At 38.7% G+C, this 21,489-nt stretch overlaps 2 protein-coding genes across 7 annotated transcripts in view; one reads left to right on the forward strand and one right to left on the reverse strand.

Moving 5' to 3' along the window:
• lhcgr (luteinizing hormone/choriogonadotropin receptor) overlaps nucleotides 1-21,489 on the reverse strand; it is a 63,051-nt gene that overhangs the window by 18,659 nt on the left and 22,903 nt on the right. The gene's annotated exons all lie outside the window — the stretch shown is intronic.
• acoxl (acyl-CoA oxidase-like) overlaps nucleotides 1-21,489 on the forward strand; it is a 30,531-nt gene that overhangs the window by 3,101 nt on the left and 5,941 nt on the right. For 2 of the 6 annotated variants that reach the window (XM_079472811.1, XM_079472813.1), the window contains exons 9-18: nucleotides 25-157; nucleotides 1,001-1,035; nucleotides 3,581-3,697; nucleotides 4,950-5,103; nucleotides 6,922-7,011; nucleotides 10,056-10,165; nucleotides 10,554-10,665; nucleotides 11,001-11,088; nucleotides 15,985-16,055; nucleotides 18,741-18,842. In XM_079472811.1, coding sequence (XP_079328937.1) covers nucleotides 25-157; nucleotides 1,001-1,035; nucleotides 3,581-3,697; nucleotides 4,950-5,103; nucleotides 6,922-7,011; nucleotides 10,056-10,165; nucleotides 10,554-10,665; nucleotides 11,001-11,088; nucleotides 15,985-16,055; nucleotides 18,741-18,842 — 1,012 coding nt within the window. Of the gene's footprint in view, nucleotides 1-24; nucleotides 158-1,000; nucleotides 1,036-3,580; nucleotides 3,698-4,949; nucleotides 5,104-6,921; nucleotides 7,012-10,055; nucleotides 10,166-10,553; nucleotides 10,666-10,997; nucleotides 11,089-15,984; nucleotides 16,056-16,514; nucleotides 16,706-18,740; nucleotides 18,843-21,489 lie in introns of those variants that run through there. The other 4 variants (XM_079472812.1, XM_079472810.1, XR_013787561.1 and 1 more) reach the window with 3 other exon arrangements.

The raw sequence follows: 21,489 nt of genomic DNA on the forward strand, positions 1-21,489 counted from the left end.
TCAGTGTTTGTGTGTATGTTGCAGGTTTGGTTTTGTGGCCGCTGATGGTCGGTACTCATCACCAATCCCCAGTAAACAGAGTCGCTTTAACGCTATGCTGGCAGCACTGACGCCCACCCGTCTCTGTCTTACTGTACAGGCCATGGCCGCCATGAAGGTCAGAGAAACCCTGACACTAAACACACCCGTTCATGATAAACTCACATTTACCAGAAATGGTATTAAACTTTGTGATCACCACAAGAGGGAGACTTTTTACTGCCTGATAAAATGTTTAGGAGTCCTGTATTTGTGCACAATTCTATAGCGGATATTTACCTGTTGAACTTTGGCATTATTAAAAGTTCTGTTTAATTATGTGTCTGTTTAAACAATATAATGCGTAAGAAATATATATGTACGTCATGTCATTCAAAACCTGTATATGACTCTTTCTTCTGTGGACAAAGGTTATTTTGAGAAATGTCTCAGCGGTGTTGCGTCAGCGGGGTTCAGTGTTGTTTGGTTATTGACGTTTCTCCAAATATCTTATTTGTGTTCTGCAGAAGAAATAAAGTCTTACAGGTTTAGAATGACGAGAGTGAATAAACAATCAAATAATGTATCTGTTGGTGCATTACATTAATATAAGTAGTCATGCACCAATAAAGTGCTTTTAGAAACCTGCAGAGAACGATTAGATTTTCTTGTTTGATGAGAATTGACATTGCACCGCGTATGAAATCTAGTGTGTTCATTGTAAGAAGGGGTTAGTCATGTGGTAGCAGGGCACACAACATGACTGACATATATTTAGAAATACAGTACATGCTAATTTGACATTACATATACTGTATGTTCGATTGATCGGACAAATCATTCAACAGTAGATCTTACATTAGGTTCATGCCGTGATGATGCGTACAAATGATTGCGACAATCATTTGTGGTGTATACTGTTCATGGAGGGCATTGCACCACGTATGAAATCTGTGTGTCTGTGTGTGTTTTCTTCTCTTAGCTGGGGCTCATCATAGCCGTACGCTACAGTCACAGGTAAGACATGACAAAACTGTGTGTGTGAATGTTGTGACCCTCCAGATCTCAAAATGTGATGTGCCGTCACATACCGTGCATCCTCAAATGAAACGGCTGACATCAGATGTAAGATGTTGTGAAGGTTTTTTGAATGTGACTATAAACAACAACATCTAAGAAACAAGAAAAAGAATATTGTGACGTTTGGATTTTCTTCTCACCGCAGAGAACATCCCGTACAGAAGACTCAAAAGGTCTCATTTGGTGTTACTGCCGTGTGGCTTGTGTGTGTGTCTTTGTGTGTGTTTGTGCGTGGGTGGCTGCAGGGTTGTCTCTTACCGTGGCATCCCCCGAGTGAAAAATGAAGAAAGAGGAAATGTTTGCTTTCTATACTTGCAGGTTTTCCATTTGCAAAACACCTCAGTGCGCCCACACACTTCCATCACTGCAGGTCTGGGCGCTCCAGCCCGGCAGGTGCAATGACTGATGGAGAAACCGCACACGTATCAGCCTATAAGCTTTACCCCATCACACCTCATCTTGGGTTGAGTTTATCTTTTACAGCATGCACCACAAAGCCATTTCAATTTAGTCTGTGTGAAAGAGAGGCTGAGATAAAACTCAACAACAATCATATTTCACCCAAGAAACAACATTTCCCATCTTCCTTACTGAATATATGACTTTGCATAAAATGCAGTTGTGAGCTTCGCCTTCAGAAACCTTAACGCTGACATGAATACTAAACTATCAAATCAAGACAACCCCACACAGGTCATCCGTAATTTGACTTCTTTAAGTGTGTAAATGGTGTCTTTTGGTACTTTCAGAACTGTAATCTAGGGTAGGACTAGATGTTATTTGTGCAACGGTTAAAAGAGGAATGTCCTGGAAAACCTGCTTAAAGTCCCAGTGAAATAAGAAATTACAATGTCAATTTTTTTCACGAAATATTGTTTATTGTAAATACCTTATCAATGTCGGTCATTCTCTTTTTTTTAAATCGTGTGCACTTCTGTCCTGTAGTGACAATCCATCTTGGATGGCTTGGGCGGGGCATCCGTTAACTCATCCCCTTCAACTGTCAGTCTGCCACCAGTTTCATTTAAAAATGCGACAATCAAATCGCCGAGAAAGACGAAAGCCAAGCCCACTATTTTTCTCATTTCAAATTCCATTTCACTCGGAAATGCGCCAAAACACGGATGTTTTCTTTTTCCAAATTCATGCCAAAATAACATCCAATGTTTTGTCAGATTAGATTAGCTCTGTGCATCGGTTAAACTACTGTATATATCGGCACATACTGTCACGTACCAGAAAGCCGTCTGCTTGGTTTGACCCAAATAAAACAAATCTACAAGAGGACACATTTCGAGCGTAGGTGATGCAAGTTGCAATAGGATTTCTGTGTGGGCTTCTCACCTTTAAAACCACACAGACACACACTCCTTAGCCCTCCCCGTGTGTCTTCTGTTCTGTGGGGAAGCCACCTGCAGTATGTTAGATGTAGAGATACAGTTTGTGGTGAGGGTAACAGGTGTACCTTGACTTCAGAACTGACTTCGGCACAAACATACAAACACACACACATGCACAGGACCAGACGTCCACCACAGCAAATCTTCCTTTACCCATGTAAACACAACACAGCAGATGTGTGGTTAGAAAAATGGGTTACCTGGAAGGTTTATTTCCATGGTAGGACATCCAGGTGTGTTGTGGCATGTTTGACCCCGTTGTGTGTCTGTTGGTTTTAATCTTGATAATGTGTGTTAATAATGGGTGTTTCCCTTTTAGTGTTAAAATCCTTCTGTCGTACAGCGAGTTAAACTCAGATTTAAGAGTGGGTTGTGCTTAGAAAACTCACTTTCACAGTGTTAGACTGCAGTGTTTAAGTTCTTTTGAATAGTTGGTTTGGATTGTTTGTGGTGGTTGCATATTGGCAAATATCAAAAGAGCTCCACCTCCAAATATCTATGATTTTCTGATTTCTGATCTTGGTTTGGGTCCCTTCTTAAATGCAATTGTTATCATATAAGTCTAATCACTTGAATAATAATAAAAAAACAATAACATTTGAATAAATTTAAAAGCACACACATTTTTAAAGCAACAGGATTTGAGACGGCGTGAATGGTGCGGCATGTGTTGAAGGGACAGTTCACAAAAAACTCAATTAATATAATTCATCATTTACTTTCTCTCTTCTTATTCCCGAACCTGTATGGCTTTCTTCCTTCTCCAGAACACAAAAGAAGAGATTTTCAACAATGTTGGTAACCAAACAACATCGTGCCCCATTGACCTCCGCTGTATGAACACAAAGCCACTGAGACATTTCTCCAAATATCTTCTTTTGTGTTCACACACAGGTTTTAAACCGTGAGAGTGAATAAATGATTAAAGGGTGGTTTTATTTTGGGATAAAGTTTGTTCAAATCTTTAACAGTGAGTAATGTAGAAAGTAATTGTTATGTTGGCCTTAGCAAACATCACAAATGAAAAACTTCACACGTTCATCCTTACCAACAACAACAAACTTTTAAAAACATTTTAACAGTCGCAGGCAGTTCGGTCCAAAGGACCAGGATGAGGTGAAGATCATCGAGCATCAGACGCAGAATCTTCGACTGATGCCGCACCTGGCTGCTGCCCTCGCGCTCACCTTCACCACCAGGTAACAACTCTCCTTATGATTTTAAATGAGTTATATTATAAAGAGTTTATTGAAGAATTCAATTTATCGGATGAACACGCAAGTTAACTTCCGGTCTGTGTTTGATTATAATATAATATATTATCATATTAATAAGATAATATTAATATTTTATCGTATATAAGTTGTGATAAATTAAAACTACTCGACAGAGGTCTACCGGAAGTTATGTTAGTTTATGTTGTTGCCCTGAAACGGTTTGTTGTTTTTCCACTAGTGTGTTCATTGTAAGAAGGGGTAAGTCATGTGGTAGCAGGGCACACAACGTTACAGACATGTCTTATATTTAGAAATACATACTAATTTGACATTAGATATACTGTATGTTCGATTGATCTGACAAATCATTCAACAGTAGATCTTACATTAGGTTCATGCCGTGATGATGCGTACAAATGATTGCGACACGGGTGTATACTATTCACGGCGTGCAGCTTCAATATAAAAACACAAGTTTCACACTATCATATTTATTGTGTTAGGGCATTTTCACTGGTCTCCGCTTGAGGTCTCTGTTTTTATGTAAATCAGGTCAAAGGCACAAAGCAGAACGTTCAGACCGTGACACTTTCTGAGAAAAACCACAGCAGATGAGATCCTTCAAAGAAACCACCTCAGTCTTCAAGACGATTTATCTGACACATCTGCAATCACATCTCATACAACACTAGTTTCATTCCAAAAACCAAAACGAAAAAACACTTCTTAAAATCTGTACAGTGAAAGTTCATTTATGCAGAAGAATCGTGAGTATTTATCTTCACAAACAGGGTCCAGTTGCAGAATCATAGCCACTAAGTTATCACAGATGAGATATAATAATCGGTCTTACTTTTCATATTTCAATAAGACCAATCTACCTTTTCTGTCATTGATTTGAAGAACAAATAAGGTGCTTCATTCGTAAGACGTAAACACTAGTCAAGAGCCACTTCTGGTTTCATTTTTATTTATTTTAGTTTGAAATCTAACATACATAATTAAATCATATATACATTTTATTGGGTTATAAATGTTCTGTTGGTTGTATTTTGTTCAAACGTTTGTGTATACTGAAACTGGAAGTCCTTCTGGACCAGCGTTGAACTAGCGCGCAGTTTAAGTCATAATGCCACGTGCGCAAACATCAATAATATTATTATTATTTACAGAAAATACAGTAATAAAATCAGTGATTTATAGAGTTTAAAGCTTTTGTGTGGATTTCTCACAGGTATGCCGCTGATCTGATGGATGATGCACTGTATCATGGGCGAGATCTTCAAAGCAACCGTTCTCTACAGGCGCTCGTCGCAGGACTTAAAGCGTACAGCACGTGGCAGAACCTTGCGTGTCTGCAAGACTGCCGTGAGTGTACCGGCGGCATGGTGAGTGTGTGTGTTGCTTTACACAAATTATATAAACAAACATATGCTTTTCTCCTCTTGGCTTTAAGGTTAAAACACTATAACGTTATTCTCTATATTGTGGTTGTCATGAAATGTGAAAGATGAAATACTTTGTCACGTTTGAAGTGTGGCATGACACGTATAAAACTATTTAGCATTTTTGTCATTCCTGTCCATGATCAGTATTGATCATTATTATTATGCCAATTGAATTTAGCACTCAGATGTCACAAGTTTTTTCAATTTTGCATTTTTGGGTCAACTGTTTAAATTAGTGTTTCATCAAGTGTGAACAGAAGTGTGAAGACGGACTTCAGAAAGTCGTTTATCTGCCCTGTGCTGCATTTTTCCAGTTCTTCTCGTCTAGTAATAGAAAGAAATGGCCATATACATAATAATGCCCCCCTCGTTTACAGACAGGCCCCCTCAAAAATAAAATTCGGGCTACGCCACGTGACATGACATTTATATCAAAGAATAAAAAAGTATCAAAGAGGCGAAACTCTGGTGCTTTTGGGGAAACAGCCACTAGGTGGTGCTTTGGCCCCCATCTTGGGGTAAAAAATGCCAGCTGGACATTACCCTAGACATACAGAATAGCCAATAGAACATTCTCAAATGTTGTATTGTCTTATATATGATATATCATTGGTCGAATCCGCCTATTTAATTGACTATTTCCGCAACTTATGTTGTACAGCAAGCTATTATTAGTAACTCTTTCTCCACTAGGTCTCAAATATATATTGTACGTTTAATCCCCTGGAACACACTACAAACATTATGATTTTAAAGGAAAAAAGTGCAAACAAATATACTTTTATTGATTTAATAGTACTAATGTTAAATGCTTTTGGAATTATATCAAAAACACACTACAGCAATGCTTCATAATGGTAACCATGAATTTCTGTGATGGTTTTTTTTTTTTTTGATGTTTTTGCTCATTTAAGCTATGGTGTGACGGCAAAAATGGTGGAAAAAACAATGAAGAAAAATCACTCTTATACTGTTGTATATAATAATCATAAATATTTATAATGTAAGATAATGTATTATAAACAGTTTGTTTTCAAACTTTCGTACGATTTATTCGTCAACTACCCATTTATTGTTCAACATTGCCAATTTTTCTGATGCATGTCCCTAATTTGTTGGTATAAATAAAGTGTTTATTATACTTATACTTGATAACTCGCATGATATCCAGAGAACAGAGGTTTTGTCTTCATTCAGGTTGGATTTCATTTTAGATTTTTTTATTTAAAGAACAAAAGTAACTGATATTGCCATCACGACAGCAAAAACTGCCGAGTCGATATCACCCTAAAATGGCAGAAACGCAGGGCTTTGTTGAGTTTCTATACTCTTTGTTTTTATATTTTTGATCTAACCCAACATAAGTCATGAAGTATGAGAGAAAGCTGTGTGAGCATTGATGTTGAGATGCTTTCAAGTAATGTGAGCTTGATACAGAAAACTGTGAATATAATTTTACAGATGCTCCACTTTCACTCTTGGCTTTAAAAGGGATAGTTCACACAAAAATATAATTTATTGTACACACCCTTGTATGTGACTCTTTCCTCTGTGAAACAGATGATGATATTTTGAGAAAACTCTGTGGTTTTGTGTTTATACAATGGAAGTCAACACGGATCGTTGTTGTTTGGTTTCCAACATTTCTTAAAATATAGAAGAAAGAAAGTCATATAAACAACAAAGTTATTTTCATTTTGGGTGAACTATCACTGTAAGTGTGACATTTACACAAGTGCTGTGCTTGATCTCCTCCAGGGTTACATGATGGAAAACCGAATCCCGTCTCTAAAGTGCGATTCAGACGTTTTTGTCACATTTGAAGGGGACAACATGGTCATGCTGCAGGTATTGACAAACACCACATACATCACCACGCATCTGAAAAACGGTCAACAAATCAAGACCAAAAAACGCCTGGTCACAAGGGTCATGTTTATAACTTTTCCGTAAAGTTGTTTTCTTGCTTATTTTGGAGACATAGGCTTTATATAGTCCAATATCAAATTTAAATTCCCATGCTGTGACAACAGAAAACACAGAGATGTCCATGAGATGAGCGCTCAGAGGGCAAACAAGACAAACAGCACTTCTTTTAATAATATAAAGTGTGCCTCTCACAACCTAAATGAAATGAAGTGGATTATGAATGCATTACAATGAAAGGATTTAGATTCTCGATCACACCCTTGAGTTGTCAATAATGCGTTTCGAGTTGTTGTTGCGGTTATCTTTCTGCTTTACACTGTGTCTGATTCGTATCACATCAATAAGCGCTGGACGCCAGTGACAAAACAACACTAGACGACACACATCAACACATTACACGCACATAAACTCACACACAAGGTCTGCATTCACAGCCTGTGCAGAGGCCTAAAGACATGGATTTTCTGCTGAAATTAAATTAGCTTCTTCGGGACCAAAATAAAGTCATGCAGTTGCATCCTGGGAAATAGACCGATGGTGTTGTCATATTAAAGTCCCAGTGAACTAAACAATTACGCTGCTTGTTTTTTCATGAAATATAGCAGTGTTTATTGTAAATAGTTTATCAATGTGGGTCATTTTTCTTTTTCAAATTCATGAGCCCTCAAAATCTTTAGTTCAAATCTGAAAATATGTTTTTGGACGCATGTTAGAAGGCTTGAGCGGAGCATCTGTTAACTCCTCCCCTTTCGTAACGCAACTGCTGCTTTTATACGTCCAATCAAGTCGCAGAGAAAGACGAAGGCCACGCACACAATTTTGTCTTATTCCAAATTCCATTTTACTCGGAAATGTGTGAAAACACGGAAGTAAAAACGATCGCAACTTCCGGTTCACCAGACTAACACTGAAGAGTTTAAACCAGGGCTGTAAACACAATACATAAAACTGAGTGGGCCGTACCAATATTCAGAACAGTGATTTATATGAAGATTATTTTTCTATCTAAAAATAAACATTTATGCGCTGTATTCAATGTATGTGATTCTTTCTTCAGTGGAACACAAAAAAAGGTATTTTGAGAAATGTCTCAGCGGTTTTGTGTCCGTACATTGGACGTCAATGGTGTTCAATGTTGTTTGATTACCAACGTTCACCAAAATATCTTCTTTTGTGTTCTGCAGAAGAGAGAATGTCATTCAGGTTTGGATTAACAGTGAACACTTAGAAAAATGAACCAATTATTATTCTTTATTTGCAAATGTCTTTAGGCAGATTGCTTACCATTTGTAATATCATAATTTAACAACAAATACCATGGTACAGAAGGGTTCTTGTGGTGAGGCCTTAGTAAGTTTGTGTTTACTGTGCATTAACTACAAATAAAAACAGAAAAAAAACTTTATTTTAAACCTAAAATTTCGCTACGGAAGGCTAACTGTTGTGAATCAAGGTAAAGTAACACAGATTTCTGTACGTTCTTGCACAATAACTGATTCATTGTAATGAAAGTTACGGATCGCAACTTTTAAAGATAGATAAAGTCAAAGCTATTGACAATGCTTTTTTTAATCCCTACCCATTTTAGGGATCCCCCCCTCAGGGAAACCCTCACTTAAAGGTTTTCATGGAGTCATGCACTGAAGATTAAACTAAAGTCACAAGAATATTGAATTGGTCTGCCAGCCGCTCTCGGATTAGTTGTGGGGATTTTTCTAAATGCATGCAGTTATTAAGAGATACCATTGATGAATCACCCGCCATGAGTAAAATTTGCATTAAGCTCCAAATGACATACACATGACCGGCACACTCTCAGTTTGGGTTGATTACTCTCTGAAAGACTGTAGCTGTGTCTGAAACAGCCCCCTATACCCTACTATAGTGCACTGTTTCAGGGGACATCCATTTTGTACTGGTGCCCGAAATTATAGTGGACATTGTTGAGTGCACTCATTCAATCCCATAATGCACCGCAATAACGAGTGTACAACCGATGTACACTCAACAGTTAAACCATACCCATAATGCACCTTGAGGAACGCGCAAATTTTAACCGTCATTAAAACGCAAGAGAAGAAGAGGCACGCACTGACTAAATGCATCATCAGAAGATGGTGGTTTGCTGAATCATACAGATGTAAGTTAATAATAAATAATTTCATTCGTTTCCGTGACAGATTACATGCATTTTTTTACACAAATAAAAAATATAAAACAATATTTATGTATTATCTGTTTATTTAAACAATACAGTATTTGTTGTGTGTCTATTACTTACACACTATGTGCAGTTAGTATTGTTATTTACATAAAGATCATACTGCAAGTCCGCACTACACAACACTTTAAGTCCGGCATTGACAAGGCACTAGTGTCCGAATTCATTCACTCGTTTTCATTCACTACGTTAAGTGGACGAGTGTATAGGGGGCTATTTCGGACACAGCCTGTGTCTGATTGAATAGTGTTTAACAGTAGTGCCGCTTAGGTTATTTTAAGTTTTGAGAGATGTAACGTAAGACATACACAGTGAATACTGCAGTGTGTGTTAATGAATACAATTATTTATTATACAATTACTTTAAATAATGAAATTAAATTATTTTAAACTGACTTAAAAATCTAGTTTTGTATAACGAAGTTGAAACTAGATTTAAAGAAATGTTTTAAGTAGGGTTGGGAACCGAGATCCGGTCTTTATTCAGAACCGAGTCTGGAACCGTGAATAATTTATACGTTTCGGTTCCAAAAACGGTTCTGGTGCGACGCATGGCCAAGCGCTGTGAGCAGCCTTGCGCTACCGTTTCCCATAAATGATGTCACAAACCAAACAGAAATGCAGCGCCGATTCTTTAATCATTGAAACATCATTTTCAACGACTGTGCATTCCACAGACGCGCCGCGTAAGTCCAGTTTAATTTTGTGTTTTGTGTGTGTCTGATTCTGTTGTTGTGTGCAGGTCGTGGTACGAGAGCTCTTGACTCAATACACCAAACAGATGGGAAACAACTTGGTGATGGGATTTTTAAAGAACTGGAGCAGCTCAGCCTCAGACAGCCTGAGAACAAGGTACAAACTGGACTGGAAACAAAGTGCATCTCTATATTGTCCAGGAGTATGGACTCGACCCTGGTGGTTTTAACAGTTGCGTGTCCCTGTAACCGCCACACAAAGAACATTACCCTGAGGAACCTGCCAACTCTCATTCTTCTTTATAGCCCTCAAATTATGCAATTTTGACGAAGAGGGAAATTTGATGGGTGTAATTGTTTTCCGGTGTTCTATTCATAACATATTAACCAAAGCTGAGATCTTCAGCGATTTGTCATAGGTGGAATAAAAACCAGCCTTTATTTTTCTAGATGGGATACTGATAGTGGGTTGTGACTGTATACAGTATCTCTTTGTCTAACAGAGTTAATTTGTGTTTTCTTTGGCTGTCTCTGTGTTGTTCTAGCTTTCTCAGCTTCAGCGTAGACAAAGTAGGAGACCTAACGTTCCTCCTGAAGGCTGTGAGGTACAGAGAAAGGGTGTTGCAACGCAGTCTAGCAAGTCGACTTCACACTAAGGTCAGTGGCTCTACGGGCCCCTAACAACCTTGTGCAGAGGCTGCAGTTTTTGCCAAAGGGGAACTGGAATCCCCTTGTTAGGCCTGGTTTCCCTCTGAGGTTTTTGTTTTGGGTTCCTCGCCACCGTTTGCATACTGTTTTGCACTGTTTGCCTGGCTTTCTAGAATTTTAAAGGTTGATTTTTGTATTTTAAACTGCACAACAAAAACGCGTCTTTGATTGCAGACGAGACAAATCTGAGCTCGGTTTGAGACACTGTTGACATCTTTTCTTGAACAATAATGACAGACACATTCGAATGACCTACTCAACAGTTTTCATATTTTATCAAGCAGGTGGAGAAAAACAAAGAAGAGTTTTTCATGGCTTGGAACTCTTGTCTGCATCATGTGACCACTTTGGCTACGGCACACATACATAGAGGTGAGATTGGGGAAGTTGGTCTTACCATCACATATTATAAATATGTTTTGCAACCTACAGTATGTGTCGATTATGTTTGGATGAGTGTATGCGTTGCTACACATGTAATATTTAAGAAATATTTGCATGTGAATATACATTTTTTATATATATATATTTTTTTTCTGAAAATTATGCATGCGTGTGTGTGTTTTTATATATACATAATATTATACACTGTGTACCCACATGTATAATTTAAACCAAAACTTTTATTCTGCAAACGATTAGTCGCGACTAATCATTAGGGAGCCCTATGACCCAAATCACTCCAAAATCAACACGAATGGTAAGGTTTTCCCATCATCAGACAACAGTATTGTAGGTTTTTTATTTTACCAGAACAGAAACAATATTATTTACAAATACAAGCACAGGTAACTATGAGATTATGCTGCAGAACTACCATAGGCCCTGATCATTAAGAACGTGTGCATGCATCTGATGGGATAAAATAAAGTCATCAACAATTACCTGAACAAAGGTACATTCATAATAAATCCAATGTTTTTCTCTGGCTAAAATTAAAATTTGTAAAAAATATAATTTTTAGTCTCACTTAATGTCAGTTTGCTGAAAGCGATCTAATCTGTGCTCAATGAAAATGATTTGATGATGCATGTGATTTTTAACGGTGCATTATGTAGGAAACAGTCGATCGCAAATGTGCAATTTGAATCTCAGTTACGCTGCTGTCTATGGGCGGGTATCAGAAAGCTCTTGGACCTCATCAAAACGTAATCCTAATTTGTCTTCAAAAGGTGAACGGAGGTCTTTATCGTACCACTTCAGAGAATTTTCTTTTAAGCTGGGTTTTCTCAGACTGGATCACTGTTTGCTTTAAAGATGTGCTTGCGCTGTATTTCTGAACCCAGCCCTCTATGTAATTTGTCGGCCCTTCAAGTAGCATAGTGTGATAAAGGATCTCTAGAATAAATTTAGTCCAGTCGGGAACGGTCCCAACAGTTATGAAGTGATGCGCGTCTTCCATTCAGCACGAGCTGCAGCAGCACAGAGCAGGAGTCAAGTGAGGTTACTCTAGGTTCACACCAAACGTGAATTAAGCGATTGCACAAGTAAATTGCATACAAAGTCATTGCAAAGATGCGTATAGATGCAAACTTTTCTCACGAGTGAACGCGATTGTTTGCGTTTGGTGTGAACCCTGCATTAGGCGAGTGGCACGACTCGCAAGCAGTAGCTCCTGTGAGATGCAGTGAACAGGATTATGACAGATGAGAACTTTTGTTAGTTTAATAGCACGCATATGCCCTATTCGCATCATTCGCACCGACTGCCGCGAGTTTGCATCTATATGCATCTTAGCATTGACTTTGTATGTAATTTACTCGCACAAAACACTTTTTTGTGTTTGGTGTGAACCCAGTGTCACAATGCCCTGATGTTTTTGTTGTGCAGTTTAAAATACAAAATCGGCAAGTTTAAATGCAGGAAAAAATGTCTGTTGTCTTATGGGACAAAAATTTTACAATACAACATACAAGCTCCTATATTCGATGCCCTATGATTGACACGCGGAATCCAGGCATAACACCGACTTTGCTGTATATAGCGGAATGGCACAGAATCTGGCAAATGTATTATTTCTTAACCAGAGTTGCACCAACACAAAATTCAAATTGTGCATAAATAACTTGAGAATAATTTACATGGTGTTTAAATATGTAATCTGCATTTGTTATGCGTGTGCTCGTGGAGCTTTCAGAGAACGCGTGAACTGTTTCATGTGAGAAAAGCAACCCGTCAAAATAAAAGTGGTGGTGGTGTAATGGTGTGGGGGATGTTTTCTTGGCACACTTTAGGCCCCTTAGTGCCAATTGGGCATCGTTTAAATTGCCAAGGCCTACCTGAGCATTGTTTCTGACCATGTCCATCCCTTTATGACCACCATGTACCCATCCTCTGATGGCTACTTCCAGCAGAATAATGCACCATGTCACAAAGCTCGAATCATTTCAAATTGGTTTCTTGAACATGACAATGAGTTCACTGTACTATAACGGCCCCCACAGTCACCGGATCTCAACCCAATAGAGCATCTTTGGGATGTGGTGGAACGGGAGCTTCATGCCCTGGATGTGCATCCCAAAAATCTCCATCAACTGCAAGATGCTATCCTATCAAGATGGGCCAACATTTCTAAAGAATGCTTTCAGCACCTTGTTGAATCGATGCCACGTAGAATTAAGGCAGTTGTGAAGGCGAAAGGGGTCAAACACAGTATTAGTATGGTGTTCCTAATAATCCTTTAGGTGAGGGTATATTACAATTGTAAAGTGAAGGACAGAAAACGCAGAATCAAGAATAATTTAAACAGAAAAAACGGAATTTGGGAAAAATCTAAGGGATTTCTTATTGTTGTTGTGTCATCCCTCATAATGCAAGCCATATCTCTCAGGCCCCTCATTTGGGATGCTTTTCATGAACTGGCCACCATGAAAAACGAATTGAATAGCCATGCAATAGACGTTCATCTTCAAAAAGCTGCTTTTAACAACAGTTGACACAATAAAATAAATGTGAAACAATACACTTAGGATTCCATTACCCTGCTGTACATGTGCGCTGATTGCTACAGAAGCCATTACAAGTCCATAAAGAAAACGGGTACAAAACTGTTTGTGTTGGTTAGGTCTACAGTGAAGTATTCATGAGCTTATGAATGATGTAGAGTCCATCTTTGATCAAGACAATATTACATTTATTTCATTTTCTGATTTACTTTCTAGCGGGTGAAATCAAAAGACACAACCTCGCATGTGCTACAGTGTTAGCGCAGAGTATTTCCATATACACATGTTTGTCTCTGTGTGTGTAGATATATTTTCCTCCCCGATAGCAAATTTCCATTCTCTCACCCTCCTCGCCCACACACACACACACACAGACCATGCACTCATTTTCTCTTAGATGAAGCTGATAACAATTGAGCTTTTATTCACACCTCAAAACAAGACTTCCATTCTGAGCTTTCAATTATGATATGCACTGTTAACACTTAATGTTGTAAAACACAGTGGTCATGAAATCCTGCGTTCCCTATCGATACTTCACTTGCACTGCGTAGCAGGACGCTATGGGAAAACTCATTTTTCTACAGTGAAACTGCACGGCCATTGGTTTGTCAAGTCAGCTTTATTTATATAGCGCTTTTTTTACATTTTCATTGTTACAAAGCAGCTGTACACGAAAACATTGACTATGAGCAAAACATATAAGGTTATGCAAGTCAAAACAAAAAAAGGTGAAAACACAGAAGACAGACACACCCACACACATGCACCAACACACACAGGGGCTATCACACCGCACACCCAAGATAAGGAGAGAGAAACACATGTCCAATGTTAAACAGACTATTAATTCCTTTATGCAGTTTTAATGAAATAAAACTTTAACATTTTAGCAGCCCCCCCGGCCAGGCAAACAGTGCAGAACAGTATGCAAACGGTGGCGAGGAACCCAAAACTCCATTGAAGGAGAAAAAACCTCAGAGGGAAAGCAGGTCTAACCAGGGGATTCCAGTTCCCATCTGACAAAAGCTGCAGCCTCTGCACAAGCTCGACAGTGCGCGCACAACAAGACCAAATAAAAAATTATAGATTTAAGATTATCATTAATAATCTAATAGCTGAAGTTTTGTAGTGAAGACCAGTCAAGTCGCTGCGCCCTTTATTTATCTACCTCTATCATCTCAGCTCTTGTCAGGTCTGGGCATGGACTGCTTCCTGCCTGCTCTTGTAACTGCTCTGGACTGGCTGAGAGTAGAGTACTGTTCTGCACTCTTTGTATGCAGTGTGTATGCAAGATTAAAAAGATGCATCTTTAGTCTAGATTTAAACTGAGTGAGTCTGCCTCCCGGACAGTGCGGGTAAGACTGGTCCAAAGTTTAAGCGCTAGATAGGAAAGGAATCTACCGCCTGCACTTGATTTTGAAATTCTAGGTATTTCCAACTGACCGGACGCCTGAGAGCGTAGTGCACGTGAAGGACAGTAATTCCTTCGTAATTCTTAAGGGAGATTTTAAAGTTAATGCAATGCTTTATAGCTTTCCTGTAGCTCAGTGTTCAAAGCATTGCGTTAACAATGCAAGGTTGTGGGTTCGATCCCAGGGGATTTGCAGATACCTATGTATAAACGATTGCTCGAATACTGCACGGAAATGTAACACCTCTTACCATATTTGAAACATCAGGTTCCAAAACTACTGTCAGGTTATAAAATGGCATCGATCCTTCCTTATCAATTCGCCTGAGTCTGAGCATTCGCTTCTAGATAAAATACATCTTTTGTTCCGACACTTCCATTTTTGCAATTGTACATGTCTAATACATGCACGGGCAACTTATGACACACCAAAGACACAGAAAAACACGTGTTTTCGGCGAATCACCCCTTTAAACAAGCAAGGCCTGCATTAAAGGGCTGATATAATGAAGAATCACATTTTCCTTGATCCCTCAAAACTCCTCAGCGCTCCAAAGCATCCCTAAACGTTTAGCATTACTTAATGTTTAGATGTCACGTGCATTCTTAACACATCAGTCTGTCTTGATCTTATCTCTGCTAAACCATATCACATTATTTTATGAATCTGTCACAGTGTAATGCAGATTTTGCTGTTATTTAAATGTGAATGGGTTATAAAATATTACTGAACTCAAACCCGCGTTTTCATTTCATATGTGAAGGCGGCGGTTCTTCAAGCAGAAAAACATGTTAGAGAGAGTGGAACAAAGCTTAGTTTGGTTTTGATGATAAAATACGACACCTTAATAAAGCCAATCTGTTTTAACTTTGTTTTGATGCGGTGAATTTCTGTTCTTGTTTCACAAGTGACCTTGGAGCAGTTCGCCCTGGCTGTTCAAGAATGTCCCGTCGAAGACGACCGTGCCCTGCTCAATAAGGTACGTGTGTGAAGCGTGACCTCTCCGCTCCTGTCGACCGCAGTACGACACGCTCTGCAGTGGAAAGTTCTCAGAAGCAGTAACACCAGCCTCGTGCCCACTCAAAAAAACTTCACAGGGAGATTTTAAAGCACTTCACTTTTGACTAAGTATTTGCAAAAAAATGCTGAACATCTCTTTACTACATCATGTCTTTTCTTCAATATTGTCTGAATGACTTCAACAAAAAATGACTAAATGGTTGATTTATTTGCAGGAGTCGTGCCTGGTCCAGTATTGCCGGTTTCAAATGATTCACCATGTCTTTTATATTTGTTTAGTCCTTGGTGTGTACAGGCCTTAAACGATGCTTGAATTTGATAATAAGTGTCTGTGGCACAGCTTTATGGTAAAACAAAGGTAGTGAGTCAGTCGTTGTGGCTTACGAGCGGTTATACACATTAACTTTCAATGGCACAGGTATGACACAGCAACAGAACTCTTCAGCATGTGCCCTGCAGTCATATGAACATCAGAGCAGCGGAGCAGAACCGCACTGATCTGAGACCTGCTGTCAGGGCCTCTGGAGAGAGGATAACGTGAATAAATCACAGAAAACGGTCATGAGGTGTGCTGTCACGCCAGTCGTGTGATCGAGAGAGAGCGCAACGGTGAGGAACAGGAAAACCTCACTTCCACCTGTTTCTTCAAACTTGTGCCGCTGTTTTGGGGCTGAGGATCATGATTGTGTTCGACAGTCATGTGACACGTGATCCTTCCTCATTCTGACAAGTTAAACTGACTGAACGCATGGATAAATGTTTTAAGTTGTGTTTAGTGGTTGTTCGATGTAAACACTGCAGAAACACTTGAAAGGTGCCATTGTGTAGTGTTTTATCAGAGGTGCTGCAATTCTTTGGTTTGCGATAAGAAAAGAAATCTGTGTTGAAAACCCTACTAGTGCTGTACCGGTTATTTAATTACAATTTAAAAAAGGCGGGCAAGGTCTTATAATAAGCAGCGTAATGGGGGGGTTCACACCAAACGCGAATAAATTACATACAAAGTCAATGCAAAGATGTGAACTAGTGGTAGGCGATGCGAATGACACGAATCAGGACACAAACATTAAGCATACATTCCCTTAATGTTGAATTATCAGCAATATCTTCATTTCAAAGTAATCAAATGAAATGATCATTTATTAAAGTACTTTACAGCGTAACGTTGTTTTATCTAATAGTCAACAGTTCCTCAAATGTTTTGTCATTGAGGCGGCATCGTTCAGGTCTTGCCTGCAACACTAAATATCCTCTCAATTATGTTTCATCAATTTCTTTGAATTTTCTGGAATTTCGATTCTACTTCCTGCAAATTGAATTGCAATTCAGCTTCCTGTTTGCAATCTCAATTCTAATTCAAATTCAAGAATTGAATTGGAATTTAGGGGTCATTCTCCATTCAATTCTGAATTTTGTACAACCCTGGTCCTCATCGATCCATCCAAACCTGTACGTATTTTCTGCAGGACACGAAAGAAGATATTTAGAAGAATGTTGGTAATCAAACAACATTGAACATTGAACTCCCATTGCATAGACACAAAACCACCATGACATTTCTCAAAATATCTTCTCTTGTGTTCACAGAAGAACGAGTCACATACAGATTTTAAACAACATGAGGGCGAAAAAATTATGAACAAATCAGTTCCTTCTCAGGCAAACCCTCATTCACTGGACCGATAAGAGTCTGCGTTGCAATTCTTTGGTTTGCATATGAGGAAGAATGCGAAACACAAAGAGAACGAGCACGCTTGTTGGCCATTGCTATGTATGAAGAGTTTATTTCCAAAAAGAGATTATTTTGTGTGCATTACAATTTATATCAATCAAACTGCAGTTGGTTTGTTTTTATTTAAACCATAATAACTAAACAATAAAAACATGATAACATAATAAAACACAGTTATCTCTTTTTGAAAATAAACTCTTCATATTCACATTGTCTATGAAAAATGATCGACTGGTCTGCTCTTTGCTAAAACTGCAGCCAAATTTTTCCTCTCAGTGTCCAAGCTTTAAAGCTGAACGTTCTGCACGTTGTGTTGTTTCCTGTCCAGAGCTTTGATGTTTATGGGTGGTTTGCTTTTTGCCTCACCTCTGTGGAGGAGATATTAGCTCGTACCGCTAGAGTTTTTCCATTCCCTTCATCTTCACTATGACTTCCTGTACTCTCTCAAGCTGCTTACACGCTTGTGTAGGGTACTTTACGTATGGAAAAAAAATATTTCCATTTACATTTTGTCAGAGAGACCTAGTGATGGTTTCATTTTGCACGGGCTCTGCTGTTTTCAGATTTACCCCAAACATTGTTACAGACAGAGTTATATTAGTTTCATATTTTAATATGGTCATTTAGTCACTTGCTTATGTGCTTTTGTCTTTTTATTATTCATTTATTTATTTGTAATATTGCTTTATAGGTTTGGTTTATTTTTATTTTAGGTCTTGCTTCAATTTTATTGTCTCAACTTGCTAAGGAAACATTTATCATTTTCAGTTAGTTTTTCAAATAATATTAACAACAATATTCATGTTTACTAGGATTAAACTCACCACTTTTGTCATGTTAACGTAATGCTCTACCATTTGAGTTATGAGTTTCTTTGAGGCTCTGTGTCACCTTTTCTCATTTCTCTTTCAGTTTTGTCTTCTTCACGGCACTAGTTTGGTGTACCAGGAGAGAGCGTGGTACCTGGAGCACAACTACCTGAACGCCAACGCCAGCAGACAGATACGCAGTCAGGTAACCAGGAACCCATCGGACACATCAGACTTTGAAAATCCTGTATTGTTTTTAACCATTTTTGGGAAATAATATGGACAAACCTGACTGCTGGGTTTAAAGTAATACTTGATTCTGTCATCAATTACTCGCCTTCGAGTTGCTCCAAATGTGTATAAATGTGTTTGTTCTCATGAACGCAGAGAAAGATATTTGGAACAATGCTTATAACCAGACAGATCTTTGCCCCCCGTTGACTCCCATAGTAGGAAAAATACAATTGTAGTCAATAGTGCCCCAAAACTGTCCTACATTCTTCAAAATGTATTTTTTTTCCTACTATGGGAGTCATCAGAACAAAGACATTTATACACATTTGGAGCAACTAGAAGGAGAGTAAATGATGACAGATTTAAAAATTTTTGGTGAAGTATGCCTTCAAGTTAACCTATGCTGGGTTGTTTCAACCCATAGTTGGGTTAGTCCATGTTTTACCCAACCATTTTTTACACGCTGCCAGTCTTGCCAGTCTTCAAGGTCTGTTGCCCATCTGAGACCGTTTCAGATTACAGTACATCTCTTTATGAACCTCTTTGCTCATTAGCCGGAGAGCGTCAGAATGTGCACACTACCTAGGGGTGCTATTGACAGACCACCCTACCGTTCACCTCGGACACACACATAAAGTGTTCAGTTGTTCACAATTAGCTGCGATTAAACAGCCAGGCGGCCTCGTCAGGGTTCTCCCACACAGAAACCGAGTCGACACCAGTCTGTCAGTATGCAGTCAGCAGGTGCTTTACCACGTGTTTACCACTTTAACAAACCCAACACAGCCGTTCACTCTGTACAAACAAACCCCTCTGTTCTCCCATCCACCCCGGACCGACTACAGCGCCCGCCGCACGTGACTGAAGGCATGTGCTTACGGTTCCTTTCAGCGCGCTCATATGAACTATTGTAATACGCTTTCAATAGCTTATTGAAGATAAATGATCATGTGACAGACTGCAAAATATCACACAGAAATAACCCCACCGCTTATGTTTATATTTAGCTGCTGACACCCATGGGAAAGCAAAACCACTGATGAGAGCTCTTTATTTATATTCTCGATATATAAGGTTTAGGGACACCAACTCATTCTTTATATTTGTATCAATAGTTCAGACTTCAACATCGAACGTGTTTGCCTATAATTTAAAGAAATGTGCTCTTGTCATGTGATCCTTTATTTCTTGACGTCTTATCCTGAGATGCTTCTTGAACGTGTAAAGGAGTTCACATCTATTGTGAGCTCTTCTTGACTGCTTTTCCTATATATTATTAAGTCGAATTCCTTTCAAAAGCATGTAGTGCTTTGTAATGTGAGAAACATATTAGTTTTTCTCATTTTAAACATTGAGACGCACGCAGATCAAAGATTTTTTCAAAATGTGAAAAACATTTCAGTGACACTAAGCAGCTGAAGTATGTAGTGTATGTCTTGTTTTGCAATAGACAGCATTGAGGTAAAATGCAGAGCAATGGAAACTTTGCAAATCTCTTTGCTACTCAGTGTTTCCTGACAAAAAAGCCCCAGTAATCTTTTCTAGGTATTTAGAAGAGAGTGATTTAAAGTACGCAGTCACAACTGAAATTTCATTATTTCATCATCAAGGCAGATTTCATTTTGTAGCTTCATACTCTTATCGTACGTTAGCAGTCGATTCGTTTATAGCGATTTTAATTTCTCTATGGGAGACATCTGAGTTGATACTCATTTATTTGGTAACACTTTACAATAAGGTGCTATCAGTTAACAGTTAGTTGGGGGCTGTGTCCACGCCGGCAGCTGCTATTCTTTTCCTCAGGCTCGGTGCTGGCGCCAGGCGGTTCTTTCAGGCTCAGCGTATCATAGTAACCAACGCAACTTTGCTTGGAAAAAAACGCCATTCAAGCGCCTGCAACCGCCGTTTTCAGTCGCATTAAAGCGCCTCTGTGGATCTGGAGCCTTAGTGTGTTAGCTAGCATGATCTTACAATGATCGATTCTTCTACAGCATTTTTTAACTCATAGTTCATGTTAATTGCAGCTTTTGCTAGAATATTTTAAAAATCAAACATCGTTTCTGTAATTATTAGTTAATGCACCATGAACTAACATGAACTAACAGTTAAGTCGTGGTGAAATAAAAAATTACAATGCCTATTTTTCATGAAACATTGCAGCGGATATTGTAAATAGTTTATCCATGTGGGTCAATCTCTTTTTAAAATTGTGCACCCTCATAATCTTCAATTAAAATCTGATAATGCACTTCTGTCCTGTAGGCGGAGCATCCGTTAAACTCCTCCCCTTCAACTGTCAGTCTCCTGCCGGTTCCATTTAAAAATGCAATTATGTTATTATACATCCAATCAAATCGTAGAGAAAGATAGAAGCCACGCCCACGATTTTTCTCATTTGAAATTCCATTTTACTCTGAAGGTAAAACGGAGGTAAAAACGATCTCATCTTCCGGTTCAAGGGGACTTTAACAAGGATTGACAAATGCTGAAAAACGAAATTGTTCATGGTTAGCGAATGCATTTACTGCTGTAAACAAACAGCACCTTACTGTAAAGTGTTTTTCACGTCTCCATCTGCTTTCTAAATGTGATGACAGAGCAACTTCTAAACAATAAAC

Source organism: Barbatula barbatula (assembly GCF_947034865.1).
Source record: "Barbatula barbatula genome assembly, chromosome: 14".
NCBI lineage: Eukaryota > Metazoa > Chordata > Actinopteri > Cypriniformes > Nemacheilidae > Barbatula > Barbatula barbatula.